Source organism: Brassica napus, chromosome A5 (assembly GCF_020379485.1).
Source record: "Brassica napus cultivar Da-Ae chromosome A5, Da-Ae, whole genome shotgun sequence".
Taxonomy (NCBI): domain Eukaryota; kingdom Viridiplantae; phylum Streptophyta; class Magnoliopsida; order Brassicales; family Brassicaceae; genus Brassica; species Brassica napus.
In genome coordinates, this window is record NC_063438.1 from 24,819,323 (window position 1) to 24,837,193 (window position 17,871).

General features: G+C 33.0%; 2 protein-coding genes and 2 long non-coding RNA genes across 4 annotated transcripts; 2 read left to right on the forward strand and 2 right to left on the reverse strand.

Moving 5' to 3' along the window:
* Positions 1–3,749: 3,749 nt before the first annotated feature.
* LOC106345424 lies at positions 3,750–4,588 on the reverse strand. The gene has a single exon (XM_013784623.3). The coding sequence runs from the start codon at positions 4,469–4,471 to the stop codon at positions 3,926–3,928; it is 546 nt and encodes a 181-aa protein (XP_013640077.1). The 5' UTR covers positions 4,472–4,588; the 3' UTR covers positions 3,750–3,925.
* Positions 4,589–4,979: 391 nt separating this feature from the next.
* LOC111211429 lies at positions 4,980–5,762 on the forward strand. The gene has a single exon (XM_022712509.2). The coding sequence runs from the start codon at positions 5,063–5,065 to the stop codon at positions 5,675–5,677; it is 615 nt and encodes a 204-aa protein (XP_022568230.2). The 5' UTR covers positions 4,980–5,062; the 3' UTR covers positions 5,678–5,762.
* Positions 5,763–6,327: 565 nt separating this feature from the next.
* On the forward strand, positions 6,328–8,451 carry LOC106452359. Its single transcript, XR_001289786.3, has 4 exons — positions 6,328–7,064; positions 7,331–7,391; positions 7,680–7,761; positions 8,037–8,451. It is a non-coding gene; the product is annotated as an uncharacterized LOC106452359 (long non-coding RNA).
* Positions 8,452–11,945: 3,494 nt separating this feature from the next.
* Positions 11,946–13,852, reverse strand: LOC125609079. Its single transcript, XR_007339581.1, has 2 exons — positions 12,246–13,852; positions 11,946–12,183 (listed from the first exon to the last, which is right to left on the reverse strand). It is a non-coding gene; the product is annotated as an uncharacterized LOC125609079 (long non-coding RNA).
* Positions 13,853–17,871: the final 4,019 nt, after the last annotated feature.

Consider the following 17,871-nt stretch of genomic DNA (forward strand, 5'->3'; position numbering starts at 1 on the left):
ATATCCGATTATGGAATGATTATTTTAGTGACGCTCCAACGTATCCAGAAAACCTATTCCGGCGACGATTTCGTATGAACAAACCATTGTTTATATATATTGTTGATCGTCTCTCAAATGAAGTTCCATTCTTTCGCCAGAAGAAGGACGGTCTCGGAAGGCTTGGTCTCTCTACACTTCAGAAGTGCACGGCAGCTATTCGTGTGTTGGCATATGGTTCTGCGCTTGATGCGGTCGACGAATACCTGAGGCTCGGTGCAACCACTACTCGGTTATGTGTGGAAAATTTTGTGGAAGCAATAATAGATTTGTTCGGAAATCAGTACCTAAGAAGACCAACACAAGATGATCTTCAACGTCTCCTTCATATTGGAGAGATTCGTGGGTTTCCCGGGATGATAGGAAGCGTCGATTGTATGCATTGGGAGTGGAAGAATTGTCCCACCGCTTGGAAAGGGCAATATTCTCGCGGTTCTGGAAAACCGACTATCGTTTTAGAGGCGGTTGCTTCATATGATCTTTGGATATGGCATGCGTTTTTCGGACCTCCAGGTACGTTAAATGACATCAATGTTCTCGATCGCTCTCCTCTTTTTGATGACATAATAAATGGTCAAGCTCCGCAAGTGAATTTCACGGCCAACGGAAGAGATTATCATTTGGCTTACTATCTCACCGATGGCATTTATCCGAAATGGGCAACTTTTATCCAATCTATTCCAATTTCACAAGGGCCTAAAGCGGTTTTATTTGCTCAACATCAAGAAGCTGCCCGAAAAGATGTCGAACGTGCTTTCGGAGTCTTGCAAGCTCGATTTGCAATTGTTAAAAACCCGGCACTTTGTTGGGATAAAGTCAAGATTGGAAAGATTATGAGAGCATGTATCATACTCCATAATATGATAGTAGAAAATGAACGAGATGACCAAACTCAATACGATGTTTCTGATTTTCAACAAGGAGAAGGAAGCGGAAGTTCTCATGTCGATTTCACATATTCAACAGATATCCCTACAAATATCGCTAATCAGATGGGTGTTCGAACAAGGATTCGTGATAGACAAGCACATCAACAACTGAAAGGTGATTTGGTTGAACATATTTGGCGTAAATTTGGACATGATCAAGATACCAACTGAGTTTCGATGTCTCGCTCAAACTATTATCGTTTGTTTTAATAATCTTTGTTTCCATGCTTTTATGTTTGTTTTTTTAAATTTATGTTTGAAATGTTATGTTTAACTATGTTTTTTTAACTTAATAAATTTTATCTTTTATAAAAAAATTATGTTTAAAAATAAATTTAATATTTTTTTATTGTTAAGCACCCTAAGTTAAGCAACTACCAATAAACCAATTTCATTAAGTGTTTCTTAATTTGTTGCTTAGCTTTATTTTTAATACTTAAAAATTCATTAAGCAACTCTAAAGGTTGTTAGCAATAAACATGCTCTAATGGTGCAACTATAAAAGTCTAAAATGTCATCTGAATTATAAACTAATGATAAAGTAAATAAATATAAAATATGTAGAATTGTAAAACGTTTGATAATGGAGCACAGCCGACTACTAGTTATCTAATTCAAGCCACACCATTTGTCGTCAGCTGCCAATGTTCTTGTCTCGTCATTTTTCATAAAACAGAAAAAGAATTAAAAACTGAGAATATATTTTTTCGTGTTATTGCAAATGGCCGTACGAAATTAAAACTCACACGCTATGAAAACTACGCAAAGGGAAACCCTACCCGTAGCCCCAGAATCTTAGCACATGTTCTAAAATTTTGCACCATTTATTATTATTATTATTAATTACATTGGTTACAGAATTGTAATGATTGCAGAACAACTATGCATGCTCTTAGTTATTTCAGTTGATAGACTCTGGTTACAGAATTCTAGTGCTATTGCATAACAACCAGGCATGCTCCTAATTCTTGATTTTGCATGCAAGTTTTGATATCTAAACTCCGGTGGAAAATATTTTATTTTACCAGTCTCAAAACCCAAAATGGTTACCATATTATGATCCTTCAAAGCCTGTAATCAACCATCCTATTACCATGCACGAGTTGTTTTTGAAGATAAGAACAAAATTTTGAGATTATGGCAAAAATTAAATTAGGCTAGTAGAGAGATGCATATGAGACCATAAGCATAGTTATTAAGTACGGAGGACCGCCTCCAAACATGTTCAGTGAGATAGGAGATTCGAAGAAAGATGATGGATGGGTCATGACATGACTGAATATGCATTCAAAGATTAAAGTTAGACATTTTTTTCCATCTTGTTTTCTTTGAAGTTGTACGACTTCACAATATTAGATTCTCTTTACATGATCTTCTTAATTTCAAACTCGTCCCATGGAATAGACAATGAAATATTTGATGAGAAAAAGATCTTCCAAATATTTCAAACTACATGATATATAAGATGTCAGTTATTTTTTTTACGGCATATAAGATGTCAGTTATACGTCATCTTTTGTAATAAATTCAACTGAAGAATTAGGATATTAAGTTATTAACATTAATAAATTGTTTTAGCATACATATGTATAGGAATAAAATATGATATACTTGAAAATTATCAACTATCCTCCGATCATATTTGTTGATTCCATTATGCCCTAAAAACTCAGCAATCTTAAGAATTAGTTAATTATCAATATCTGAAATTCTGCGTCGTCCGTTTTTTCTTCAAAGTACCTATACATTTTTCTTAAATTGTATATATTTTGTGTTTTGTGTTGGCTATTCGTTCAAAGTTCAAACTCAAAAAGTTGTTTTCGGAAATCTTGCTTTCATGTGTTCTGTTAAGATAAAGCGAAACTGATATATATCATAGTTCGATCTTTGTTTATAAAAAAAGGTTCTAACTTTAACTATCGTACACCGATGTGTTCCAAAAAAACTATCCTACACTGAAAAGAATTAAGCATTCATTTTTCCTCCAAAATAAGGCTGATCTATAGAGTAAATTATCTTGAAAAGTATAGTAAAACAGCCACAAGATCAGATTATTTATATAAGTGCATTGTTGTCTAAACATAATAAAGAAGGTTTTTAGGGGAAATCTGAGAAAGAAAAATGAAAGAATAAAATGAAATAAAAAGAGAAAAAGGAAAGCTTAAACTGAAATTGTGCAAGTTGTGTTTGGCTATTGTTGTTGGTGCATGTTGCTTGAGAAGGGAATCTCAGATATGTAGCTGTTCCCTTGAAGAACAAAAAAAAGAAGCATTAAATTTTTGGGTTTCATTCTACATAAAATTCAATCTACTTTTGAAGAGAATTCTTGTCAGAGATGCATTTTCTATTGTCTATGCTGCCAGAAAAATTAAAGAAAAAAGAAATAAAAAAAAAGCAAAAGAAAGCTGGTAGCCTGGTAGCTAAATCTTGTGTTAAAAGATATGTCCTGATTTTATTCTACATCTTACCGGGTTCGAGTTGCCGCTCAAACATTATCTTTCTCTATTCATAGAAAATAGATTACCAAGTTTCTGTTCATTTCTTATAGCATCTAAAAGAAGTTTAGCCACAAATAGAGAGATCAACGAAGAAGAGGGAATATGTTTGTTATTTGGTTCTTGGAACTAAAAAAAAAAAGTTATAGCAGCTTTTAGTTTGAATCAGGTTAGCGACATGATCATGAAACATATCAATAACAATCCATACTGTGTGATATGATAAATTCACAAGAGTGCAAAGATATGGCAATGATTAAAGATCATAGAGTGATATGAACAGAGATGTTTAAAGTGAAAAATAAGTTTTTCACCATTTTTCATTCAATCTTGAAATGATTGAGAAGAAGAAGAAGCAAACTTGGATTTAAACTTGAGAAGCTAGACACAGTTAAATAGTCATTGATAATGCTAGGTAAGATAAGACCATATGACTTTTTGAGAAATTAGGTAATAAAGTCACTAGAAGCGATCAATGATCCTGAGCAGAGCTTGAGTTAACGCCAAGTAAACCTCTGTATGGTAACGGAAACTCGAGGGCAAATTAAAATTAAGGGTCACGAGACTGGCACGGCACGAGACCGGAGGAGCCTCCACCGTCATGCTGACGTCATACGCAGCCTTGTCGTAATCTCCGGCTATCAAGTGAGCGTCGACCTTTCCCACGCCACGCTTTGCCGTCGCGTAACCCAAACCACATTGTTTCAAGGCGGCTGCAGCTTTAGGATCCCGGCGGTGCTTCGGGGCCAAAGTGGAAGTGTTGTTGGTGAGGGTGATGAGGTGAGAGTTGACGCATCTGAGGATGATGCGAGCCAGTTCGACATGGTCGGCTTTTGGAGCAGTTGGGTCTGAGCTCAGACAGCGAAGACACAAGGTGGGGTTGTCGGAGTTGTGACATAGTTGCATCATCAGCTCTTCGTTAGCTCTGGAGATAACCAATGTGGTAACAAGTGTGGTGAGGAGAAGAAGCTTTGCTATAATAGAGGAAAACTCCATCTTTAGTTTCATGATATAATAGTACTACTCTTTTTTCACCTTTTTGGTAATTGTCTATGGTACGTCCTTAAGTAATGTTATGAACTTGTAACGTTCGAAAGTAGAAATATTTTTTGTTCAATAATTCCATTGGGTGGATTATGTTAGTTGGTGACATTTGGTGAAAGCGTTACGAGATTTGTAACAATCTAAGCACAACAAAACGTGAGTAAAGACTCTCTTTTGGTCTAGTGGTATCATCTAAAACAATATATTTTAAAGTTCAAAGAAAAAACGTGAGTGATGTGTTGTGTGCCCTTTTCAAAATGGTTTAGATGTGTTGTATAATTCTCGTCTATCATGGGCCATTTGATCTACACACATAAAAATTAGACATAAGCGTTTATGGGCCTAATATTCCATGGGCCAACGGAGCCGAGATTGGTTGATGACCGTTAGACCCAAAGGACAAATATGTAAATTCACATAAAAATAGCCGTTACCAAAGAAGAGCCATGAGTTTCGCCGCTTTATTTAATCGGATCTTTCCTCTTGAAACTGCAACTATAACGCTTATCTCTCCATCTCTCTATCTCTGATTTCTCCACTGTATTTGCTGCTTCCATGGCCTCAGATCAGAGCACGAACCCACCAATCATGGAGTCAAAGCCGAGACACCCTCTTCACCAAATCGCCGACACGCCAACACACAAGCTCCTCCTCAAACAGTGGCTGAAAGAAGAAGAGCTCATCCTCAACCGCGTCTCGCACAAAGAGTCTCAGATCGATTCCGTGCGACGAGAGATAACTCAGCTCTACATCTTCTTCTTCCTCTTCCACTCTATCTCTCTGCTTCTCCTCTTCCACGCTTCCTCTGCTTCTGCTTCTTCTTCTTCCTCGTGTAAGAGATCATGGATCCCTTCTCTCTGCGCTCTTTTGTCTTCCCTCGGGATCATCTGGGCCGTACGGTACAAGTCTGAAGTGGAGTCGCATCTCGAGAAGTTGTTGGAGAGGGAGAAAGAAGATGCGAAGCTGTTGCGTAAGTGCGTTGAGGAGTTGAAGAAGAAAGGGGTCGAGTTTGATTTGCTCAAGGAAGTGGATGCTCTGCGCAGGGCGAAGAGCTTGAGGGTTGAGTCTAAGGTCGTGAGGAAATGGTCTGCGAGGGACTTTGTGACGCTCTTCTTCTTCTCTGTTTCGTGTTTGGTTCTTGCAATGATTAGACTCATTCTCTGTGACTAGATTGTGTTATGAATCTTTGTTCTCTTGCTTTTTTTTCACTTTTTTGTTATACTTTTACTTTTTAATTCAGCAGAATTCTCTTGTTTCTGCAATTTTTTTGTACTTTTTAGATAATAATATTTTTTTCTTTATATAACTCAAATCAAAATTATATTATCCAGAAAAACACTAATTTTTGTTATGCTTAATTAATATAAGAAGAAAAATATGTTTGATCCTCTTAGTTGTAGATTCAGTATTAGAGAATCTGATGATGGTTTCTTTTTTTCAAGCAAAAACATAGAACCAGAAACATTTCAAGATATCCAACAAAATTTGGTAATTTTTTTTCATTTAAGAGATTCAATACTATAAAATCTGATATGGTTAATCCAATTTGTTATTAAATTAAAATAAAAGCTTGGCATGAGGGAAAAAAAACTACTACATTACAGAAACCTGTCTTGGGTCTATTCATCATCTTGTGACTTAGTTTTTTTTTATAAGCCCTAACAAAATGGACTAGCCCCATCTTCTTCTTCTTTTTATTTGATTTCTCCCCATCTTCTCCCTCATCCTTCTCCTCTGTCTTTCTCTTCTCTTTCTTCTTTTTCTTCTCTGAGGCTTCCACTGCTTTTACTTCTCCCTCGTCTAATAAAGAGAAAACACCCCATCAAACAAACAGCTTAACATCAACCCTTAAGAGAGAGAGAGAGAAGGGGTATAAAAGTGAAATGATACTTTTCTTCTCAAGACTTTCCAACACTTCTTTCATTACATCCACATTCTTACGTGGGGCAACACCTTTGTCATAAAACTCTAGTCGTTCCTCCACATCATCCCATAGATGCTTTGCCAGCTTCAACGACCTCTTTTGCCTTATCTTCATCCCCGAGGATATCAGTAAGCATAGGGATGTGCTCTTCGGACAACTTTGACTTGTCCTTAATAACTTTTGAAACTCGGGCGCAAAGGTAGTTGTCGTTGACTATTTTAACTAGCTCAGGGAAGTGCCACGAGTACAATTCTCTGCCAAAAAACACAACATAAGAGCAGCATTATCGGGAGCTTTTAAAAGCGTCTCTTATATTTATTAGGATTTAAAAAAAATGAAAAATCTCAATAAACCTAAAGACGTATCTTATTCAGGGACAAGAAGAGACCGTCTCTTGTGATTCTTCTTCCTCCCTCTTCACCTTCTCCAGAACTTCATCTCACTTCTCCTCTAGATTCAAACCTTCTCGAAACCGCAGCAGAGGCCGAGCAAAAGGTCTGTTCCTACTGATTTCATTGTGATCGTGTTAAAATAATCTGCCGCCGCCGTCCTTGGTCTCCAAAGCTAGAACCGCCTTCAATTCCGCTGCTGCTAAAGCGGAGCGCGTCTTCACTGATCTCAAATCCGATCCAGGTCATCTCTCTCTCTCTCCCTTAGCTTCCCTTAGCTTCCGCTTCAGTTTACTTAACTTTCCGTTTACTAAAATTTGACTGATGCAACGACGTTTATAGCTCGACCTCTGATTTTATCCATTTTCTCCTTTTTCCTAGTTTTGATTGAATCATAATTCTATTTTGGGTTCTCTCTATTGTGTCAAAACTAAATTCTATTTCGGTGTTCTTGTTTTTGTTGTTGTTGGTGATATTCATTTGAGTGTTTTTTTTATTTCCTATAATCAGAATCGTCGAAGAGGAGGAGGAGCAGCAGCAATCAACTAGGAAAGCAAAGCAAGAATTTCAGGTATGTTGTCGCATCAACTCCATAGATTTTTCATGAGAGGTTTTAGAGCTTTCTTGGATTTATTAGAGAGATGACTTGAGAGCATAAATAAAGCCTTGCACTTGTTGCTTATTTCATTTCTTCAGTCTAGAGAGTTTGTGTTGGTTTAGGCATGTTTGTTCCTCCTTTCTAGCTAAGCGTAAGATAAAAAAATAGTGAACGACAGCTCTCTGAGTTTTCCTTTGTGCTACTACTTACTCTCTCATCTTGTTTGGCTCGGTTGTTTTGTTGGTGGTGAATTGCATAAAGGCTGGGAAGCCTCTTGGTTACAAAGAATGTCAGTTTCACAGTCATCAAGGACTTCATGATTCAAAGTGGTGATTTTCTTAAGGTCAGTAATTACACTTTACATTTAAAGGAAGCCTAAGGTTCGTTACTAGATCTGTTGGTTTAGAATCTTGGGTTGGATCTGACTGATGCAAATAGGTTCTCTGTTTTGCTCACTTGAAAAGTTTGTTGCTTTATTTTACTACATCAGTTCAAAAGTTAGGTTTTTGATATTATATCCAAAATCAGTTCTTCAAATGTGTGTTGATTTCTTCAGAACATTCGTATAGACTTGTTATTTGCTCTTAACCTCCTCTGTTTCCTTTTTCTCATCTCCAGCATTTGAACAACTCATGGCTCCCTCTCACAATATTCCACTTCGTAGTCTCACCTCCACTGATGAATCCAAACTTGACTTCAATGCTCTGTCTTTGAGCATTTCCTTCCATGGGTGGAGAGAGGCGAACTCAGCTTTCAAGTCTTGGGCTATAAAAATGTCATCTTTACACAGACCCACATGGAGAAAAGCTGAGATCTTCGAAGCAGTCATGGCATCTACCAAAGGACTCAACAAAGACACAAAGAAACCAAGAGCTACTGGTTAGTTCAATATCATTGATCAATTTGAAGTTTTTTTATTGTGCATTATGGTAAAGTTTGTTGTAATGAAAGTGTTTTATAATTTTTTTTTAAGATCCCATAATTAAGAAACTTGCAATAAACCACTTAAATGTTCAAATCTCTTTCTAAGTCTCTTAAATCACTTTTACACTTTAAAAACTATTAAAAATTAATTAAGAGACCCTTTAAGGGGTTTTGGGATAATGATGCTCTAAGCTACTCGTAACAGACAAGACATAATCTGAAAGGTTAAAACAGTAAAAACAAACCTGACTCTCATGTCAAATGAGTTGATATCCTTGGCAAGCGTGTCGAGAAGGAAAATGGCTTGAATAACCATGTCGTCCACACGGTTAAAATTGAACTTCACTTTTGCTCTGCTGTAGCTGTGAGCTAAGTCCAAGTTGCGCCTTTTCTAAATCACCAGGCTGCGTTATTAAATAAAATGACACTGAGCACGAAGCGGAAACACTAGAGAGGAAATTTAGGTTGACTCAAAAAGTCCATACCTTTAGGTCTTTGATGAACCTATCAAAATGCTGGCGCACACCTCTAAGAAGCTCATGAACGAACTCATTGCTCTGGCAAAGGAATCTTCGTGGCTTCAAAGATGCAAGAACCGATCTTTGACCAAACCAGAGCAAGCTTATTGGGAGACAAAAGCTTCTCAGCTCTTTACTCATATACCCTAAATACAATGCTTTGTTGTAAGGCAATTGCAAGAGTAGGGGTGGGCACTTTACCCGATATCCGAAGTGGCACCCGAACCCGATCCGAAAAAAGAATTCCAACAAGGAGAAGCCAAGGAACAAGACATACCGAAGGAGGGCTAAGGTACTCCCCTTCATCTATAAAGGATAGGCAATTGAGAGAATAGATCATGAAGATTGAAACTATTCATGTTGTTTTCTATAAACTCCAAGGCCCCTGTGCTGTTCCAGAAGAAGCAAGATAACCGAACCGAAATCCGAACCGAAGTAGCAAAATACCCGAACGGGTATTGAATAAGGAGAGATTGGATACCCGAACCCGAACGGATAATACCCGAACCCGAATGGATATCCGAAGATAACCGAACATATGTATAATTAACCTTATGTTTCTAGTTTATATCTCTTATTTTATATAAAATATTTATATTGATACTACACATAATTTAAGTTCATATGATATACATACAATTCCAGAAAAAATGATTTGCTACTCACTTAAAATGCATGTCAAGTTTTTTATTTCAAAAATTAACAAAAAGTTATATCCAAAATTAAAAAAAAATAACTAAATTAGTGCCTTTTTAGTTTTAAAATGTTATGTCCAAATCTATTAACCATTCAATCTATTAAAAATAAAAAATTAGTTAACTAAAAGTTATATTTTTAAATACAATAAACTTGAGAAATGAAAATTTTAATATTTTTTTTCAAAATCTAAATATCCGAACCCGATCCGAAATAACCGAATCTGAACTAAAAATACCCGAACACGACCCGAAGTACAGAAATACCCGAACGGGTTCTAGACCTCTATATCGAAATACCCAAAAATCCGAAATACCCGACCCGAACCCGAACGGGTACCCGAACGGGTACCCGAACGCCCACCCCTAGCAAGAGGTTGACTTTTCCCTCGTATTAACTCCTTGGGCCTTGGCCCACTAAATTATTGTGTGACGCATGAAATAAGTTAAGGCTTTTTTAATCATCTATGAAGCTTTTAAGCCGAATTATACTCTCTTGCTTCTCATTTTTCTTCCTCGTCATTGCATGTGCAGCTTTTGTAACCTGGACTAAACTTTTCTTTTCTGAGATGCAACATTCTCACTTCCTCTTATGATCTAAAGGCTCTTATTTGGTTTAGTTAAGGTTGGTTTTTTATTTGGAAAGTGGGCCTGAATATCTATTGTTAAACTTTATATTCTTAGCCAATTTAAATAATAAACCCAAAAAGAAATCAAAGAACAACAAAAAAAGATACGATGGGAAAAGTAAACGATGAATGATCCAACTTTAATCAAAAACACGAGCACACGACCGACCCATTAAGAATAGTAATGCTTAGTCATAGAAATGATGTAAAGGAGGGTGATGAGTCAGGAAAACGTCATTTCGATTACCAAAAAGTTTGAAGAAAAAAAAAACATAAAGACAAAGGTGGAGCCAAGGGGCAAAAGAGTGAGGTCACTGTACCCTAGAAGCTACGGCCAATGTGGGCACCCTACACTTTGAAATTGAATCATCTATATATGGACCACAATTTGAAAAATATTGCATTTCTATTTTTCTTATTCCGTACTTGTCGCTCTCTGTATTTCAATAAGAAATTTTAAGCATATAACACGATAATGTAGGAGCGAGAGTGTCGTGTGGCTGTCCTGCGTACGGCTGTACGCTTGGAGCTTGTCGTCTTTTTAAGTTTGGAGTCAAACATATTAATGTTCTCGATAGTTATGTTCGTGGAAAATCTATTAGCCTGCTCTTCCACCAGATTTTTTTTTCCCGGGTCTTGTTTCACCTAACCAATCAATTTATATTCAATGCGTAGATATAGAGGAATGAATAAAATTATCTGCGTTCTACAACTACTTCAAGAAGACTATTAATTACTACTCCATGCTAGAACTTTCTATGTCTGTAAATGACTAAATATCCATCGATTTTATTTCTACAGAATCGTCTTCTTGGATTTTTTCAACATGTGTGTAAGTCTTTGTCGTTCAACGAAAGCATTTTTTTTTCTAAGATCTATTGAAATAAATGGTTGTTAATAAAAGCTGAAATGTATACGCTAGCATATATTTTCAGCTAACTGGAAACTCTATATTTACTTGTAAACAAAACAAAGTCATTTGAGAATTTTGGTAAGTAAGTTATGATACTAACTTACTAAGTGAAATTTATCAATTGAATTCGACTGAGGTATTGATGAATCTACTCACCTGTCAATTGAAATTCTATTAAAATTTTGCAAGTACAAATTAGCAGTCAAGAGTCTGACCAGTGTGATGACTAAAGAAAGTGGAGTATACGATGGTTTTCGCATTATTATTACCAAAGCGTATAGGATGATTTTTATTATATATTTTTAGCCGACAGTTGATGACTAACGAAACTAAATAATTTTTAGACCATAAAAAGAGAAAACATAGAAAAAAATATATATACATTTTTGAGTGAAAATAAAGACCAACAAATTTTTAAGAAAAAAATTAAAGAAGAAAGAAACTAGAAACAAACGGCTTGTAGTAAATAATTTTATTGATCCACTTCTAATGGTTTTATTTACATTACTGAACTATATCTTATAAAGATTAATGCATCAAAGTTTTATTTGCAAGATATTTATAATTTCAAATTTTAATCTGCATAAATAACAATAAATTGAACTATATAGAAATCGAATCTCAAACCTCTCTGAAAGAAAATCACAAACCTCTTGCTACAAAATTATTACAGTAACTAGAGTCCGTATCCGCGCGAAACCGCGCTTCGCGCGGATTACATGTTTAATTAAAGAATAGTTTAATTAAAATTGGAAGTTTTAAAGTTTCTGAAAGTGTAAGTTAAGTTTTGTTTCTTTTATAATGTGAAGACGTTGGAAGCGGTGATCACTTTTTTTTATAAACTAAAGTAAGTTTGAATAATAAATTATGTTGATGAATTTAATATTCGTAAGAGAAAATAGTATTTGAGTGTGCCTATTTAATTGACGTAGAAAGCTGTAACGTAAATTTTAAAAAAGTTGACTGGTGTCGTTTGCTATGAAGCTTAGGATAGACATTTATTCTTCTTTTGGAAGCGTTGTATGATATCAATATTGTTGTCAAAGTAGAAGCGCGATCCAGGTGTGGTTGTGAGTGATAGTTTCCCTGAAAAAATGAAATATTTGTAAGAATTTAGTTTGACATAAACTTTATGTTTAGTTTATTACCTTCATGTAACCGTAGAATGACACTTGTGATGATTACGATTTAGTTTTTTCTGGTAGATATGCGATTTTACTCCCTGAAATTAGACGTCTCCTTGTCCCACAAAGTTTAACGTACCAGTTATCTACAAATAATTATTGTATTATATTTCAAATTTTTTATATTTTCTATATATCTAGGGTATTAGGGTCATTTTGGGCATTTTGCTACATGCCATCTCTACAATTAAAAAAATAAACATGAGACGGATAATTTTATTTAATGTTGGTAATATCTTATGCATCATCTATAAAATAAATATATATTCATATATACCATTCCAGATTTAGTAATATTATTATTTTTATATAATTATACAATTTGTATTACTAAAGCTTTTAAAAATATGCAATTCTTAAACATCTAATATCTAATCGTATGATATTTAGTTTCTTATATATCTACAAAATTTTAAAAATATTGTTTAGGCCAAATGTTTGATAATTATACAATTTTATATCATTTTTATTAGTTTTATATAATTTGATATAATATATATCAAATCTATATTAAATTTTATTAAGATAATAGTAAAATCTATAACATTTAATAAAATTTATTTTTAAATATAAGTTAGAACAACACTAAGAACCTCAATTGAAATAGTATAATAATGGGATGCGTGAGAAGCTTTGTGATTCAACACGCATCCGGTCACTGTGGCGAAAGACTAAACAAAAGCATGTAATTTCATAAAATAGAATGAGCTTCTTAGTTTCTTGATATCATATACCGTAAATGGATATTGGGCTGACTTCAGTATTGACTGGGATTTAAATAAATTGTTTGGGCTTCGTAATTGACATGGATATCAGCCCAGTTTGAGATGAGCTGTTAGATTGATTGGCCAGGAATTTTTTGCATATGTGGCACACTTTAGAAGCCTTTAAAATAGCTCCTTTTATATAGTAGGATAACTTTTCAGTCAAACTAATGCAATAAGGTAACTTCCATGACGCACACTTATCATTCTTTAATCTAATCTATTCACATTAAATTAAATTTTGAAGACTAGTCACGTTGGTTTGTACGGTATGACACGTAAGGAAGAAAAAAAAAAGTTGGAGTGGGTTAGGTTAACATGTACGACTGCACCGTACGGATATTTATTCATTTTATTTATATAAATCCCAAATGGGTTCCCACAAACTCCTTTCACGTGACGCCATTCCTCTCATTATTAATAGTACTAGATCCTTTCTCCGCGCTACGCGCGGATAATATATTTAAATTTGTTACATTTATCATTTTTATTTGTATGTAAATTTTTCTATATTAAATTATATATAATCAATTTTTAAATTTGATTTTTTTTTATATTTTTAGTTTGAAGTAAATATTTCTATTATATGTAACACAATTAACTAATAAAATATGAAGAATCAAGTCCGAGATTTTAGAGTTATGTAAAAAAAATATAATTTTGTATAGAACACAAATTATCTTAATTTAAAAGATCAGAATCTCATCTCGAATAAATTTACGAAAAGAAAAATCCAATAACCTACTTAAAATATAAAACTACCTTTTAAAAAAAGCGTACTTAATAATATTTTTTTATGTATAAATAGTTGAAGACTGACAATTGAATATCGATCTAGAATATTATTTTAATATATCTAATGTAAAATATTAATTGTAATAAAAAAATTTTAAATTTTGTAATATTACATGAATTAGAAGTCTTTAAAATCTAAAATCTATTTTATTAACATACTATATTTTTTATTCATTTATTATTTTGACGTTACAAAATATTGCTTTAGTTTTATTTGTATATTATTTTTTTGAATAATTTAGTTTCTTTTTAAGTAATTTTAAAATTATCAAGAATATAATATATTTAAAATTATTTATTTAAATATATCCTAATATGATGTCTCATTTTTATGTGTGTTTGCGTTGAGCATATTTAATTTGTAATTTGTATATTTAATAACACCTTATTGTGTGTCGTTCTATGGTTTTAATAAATGTGTTGTCATCTCATTTTTATTACTACTAACATGATTTTTTAGTGATCAGTGATAATGTATTTTTAACGTTATGTATTATATTTTATTGTATATTTCTTAACTCTTCGTGCTGGCACTTTTTTTAAAATCATTTTAATTAGATAATAGGTTTCAAAATGTAAATAAAACTGTATATGTTGTAAATTTAGACTTATTATTGTAGCTGAGCACTATCAATTGGAAATTATATTATGATTTTATTTTATTAAATCTTTCTTTCTGTGTATTTTTTTGTTTTATTTTGTATTTTTACAATTTTATTGCATTATTCTTTAAATGCAGAGAATTGATATTTCCAATTTTTGTTTCATATACCTTAAAAGTCTTCGGTTGATTTTTGTTTGTTTTCTTTCTCCAATTATAATGTAGAGTTCGACCGTTTCTTTTTTTTTTGATCAGACTACTAATATCATCAGATAGAAAAACTTAAACTCTAAGAATGGAGTGAGTGTTTGTCAAACTGATTTAACCAATAATATAGAGAGATATTATAATATTAGAAGGTATGTAAACTCTTCTATGTTGTCCTACGCTGGACATAATTATGTTGTTGTCAATTGATTCTATATTTGTGATAACTGGAAATACATCTTTTTGTCTTCCTTACATCATTCTTAATTGGTTTACGGTTCGACTATTTCTAATATACTGAGAGTAACATAAAATTAGATGTTGATTATCTCCTCCCAATTAGGAATGCACAGAATGAGAGAAATTCAAGATCAGACCAGTTTACAATTTTGTCCTTATATCTATATAGAGTTAGTTTATAGATTACTCTATTTGTTTCAAAATATAATCAATTTTAATTAAAATATGTAATATTTAAAAGTTATTACTTTAGAAAACTGTCATTTAACATATAAATTTAATCGATTACACAGTAATTTACATAATTTAATTGGCTACACAATATCCAATAAATATAAAGTTACATTGAAATATAAAAACAATTTATATAGTGAAACAAAAAATACTTTTAAACTATTATAGTATAAAACAAAGAGAATATTCAAATTATGTTGAACATTAGAATAGTAAAAATCAGAAAAGCTGAAATCTCAATGTCGATCATTTACGTTGGCTATGTTATTAACTTTGAAGATAACGTGAATGATCAAGAACAAAAAGATTAATTTTAGCTTCATTCTTTTTTTTTAATCATTTTACCAAAAAGAAAAAAATAACAGGAAGATGACTAATAAAAAAAAGATACAAACAGAGTACTGTAAAAAGATGTTGTTCACAATATCAAACATTATAGTCTCAAAAATAGTCAACTTTGTATTAAATATTAGTCAAAATAATAAAATACATAATATTAATAAATTTCATTTTAAATATAATTTAATTTTTAAAAAATTTATCATTGCACATGGTGCAGAAAACTACCTAGTATTATTTGAATTTCAAAAACTATCTGATGCACTAACTTTTTGTGACAAATCAAATTTAAGGAACTGGGCAAGAAATTAAGAAGAGGGATATGGAGAGGTATAAAGAGTCTTCACTTGATGAGTTATAATGGAGCATTGAAGTGTCATTGTTGTAGTCGTGGAGTTACACTGGTGAAGTTGGGTAGACGAACAGATTTGGAGTTGCTGGAGACGTCTGAGGCAAGTAGGCTAAAGAAAAGGAAGCTATAAGTTATACAATGGGCTTGGATGGTTCGAGACCCATCATCTTAACATTCGCGATGATGTGGTAGTTTGATTGGTAGAGAATATTTTATCCTATGTGGCACTCTTAAGAAGCCTCAAAATTAGTAGCTTTTATATAGTAGGATTTACTTCTCCTATCTACCAATTGATTCAAATATTCAATGCTCTTTACGATTTCGACTATATGCTTATCATTATAGTAACACTCGCCGCGTCTGTATTTGATTTATTTAAACGCATAAATAAAATCTGATAGGGAAAACTAGTTTTGGCATATAACCAAGTAATGTAGTTGATTACATTTGGAGAGAGCGAAGTATATATGAATAACTTAGTTTATTACATTCGGTGACATATATACTCGTTAATGATGCAATAGCGCGTACCGCGTTTACAGCTAACCAATCAGAGTGAAATTTCAAGCTGTTGACGTGTATCTCAATAATGCCTCCTTTATAACCTTTGCCGTTGGAAGAATATTCTCTCCTATGTGTTTTGCATAAACTAATACGTTTGATTATCTGTCTTACTATTTCTTAATTACAACCCTTTCCTTTCTTTTATTTTTATACTCTATATTTTGAGCATCGGATGCTTGTTTCTTTGCATAGCTTAAATTTTCTTTATATCTATCTGTTTATGGTTGATTGTATATTAATCATTTCAATACTCAAATTATCAACCAAAATATCATTGAACAACTAACTACCAATCAGGAAAAATAACCGATTAATTGCATAGTTTAAAATAAAATAGCTTTGATCAGTTTTCTATTGGATAAGTAAAATTACAGCAGATAGTTTAGTAGCTTACTGCATGGTTTTTTTTTTCGGAAAAAAACTTACTGCATGAATAAAGCTGTATTTTTTTATTGGAATAACAGTCTATATAGTTAGACTGAAAAAGTCACTCTCTATATAAACTATAATCAGTGATCTTTTTTCTTTTTCTTTTAAACACATTTTATTTGAAACACAAACTATAATCAGTGATCATATTAATATACTGAAAATGGAAACTACGTATATGGTTTAAGCATTCAAACTATTCAAGAAACTGAATCAAAAATATTACGAACCATCAGAGTCCCACGGAAATTAAAGAATGAGTCGTAAATGAATCAACTGCTTCATGAGAGCTTGATATAGTTTGGTAGATACAGTGTCCATCCGACCTAATTGCTTCTTTGATTTTATTGCTTCCTTTTCCATAAATATTTTTACAAGCTAAACGAACTTAGCTATTAGAATTTAATCTTTATATCATCAAGTTATAAGTTTCTAATTGTGGTAGAACTTAAATATATGTGACAATTTGAAATTTATAAAATTGGGCGAAGCATACCAAACATGCATGGCAGTATTCTAATATTTATAGCTCGACGTAGTAGAAGGCTATTTTAGTTTGATTAATCCACATGTGGCATGGCTATTTTATAGGTATAAATTTCAATAAAGTTAGGAGACTAAAGGGGTTTTTGTTTGATTAATCCACATGTGGCATGGTTATTTTATAGGTATAAATTTCAATAAAGTTAGGAGACTAAAGGGGTCTAAAGTTGCAACCCCCAAGTTGAGAAAGGGGACATACACTTTTGATAAGCAGAGAAACTTTGATCACATCATATCCTTGTCACTAAAGCTCTAATCCTTACAGAATGGAGAATGATCCTATACAACAATCTTACTTTACTTTTTTTCTCTCTTTAACACAGACACATGGTGATGGTCCTCCATGATATCCACGCACGACATTTTACAACGATGCTGTATATTACATTATTACTGATAAGTGATAACTCAACGCGCCAATCTAATTTTTAAATGGTAGAAGATGTGAATATATATATATTAAAGTGTCACAAAACAACAAATAGTTGACAAAAAACACTGCATGTTAAAATTTGGGCAACC

Bases quoted from the DNA above. Each gene is read 5' to 3' on its own strand.
- LOC111211429 (XM_022712509.2), top strand. From the start codon at position 5,063: ATGGCCTCAGATCAGAGCACGAACCCACCAATCATGGAGTCAAAGCCG.
- LOC106345424 (XM_013784623.3), bottom strand. From the start codon at position 4,471: ATGAAACTAAAGATGGAGTTTTCCTCTATTATAGCAAAGCTTCTTCTC.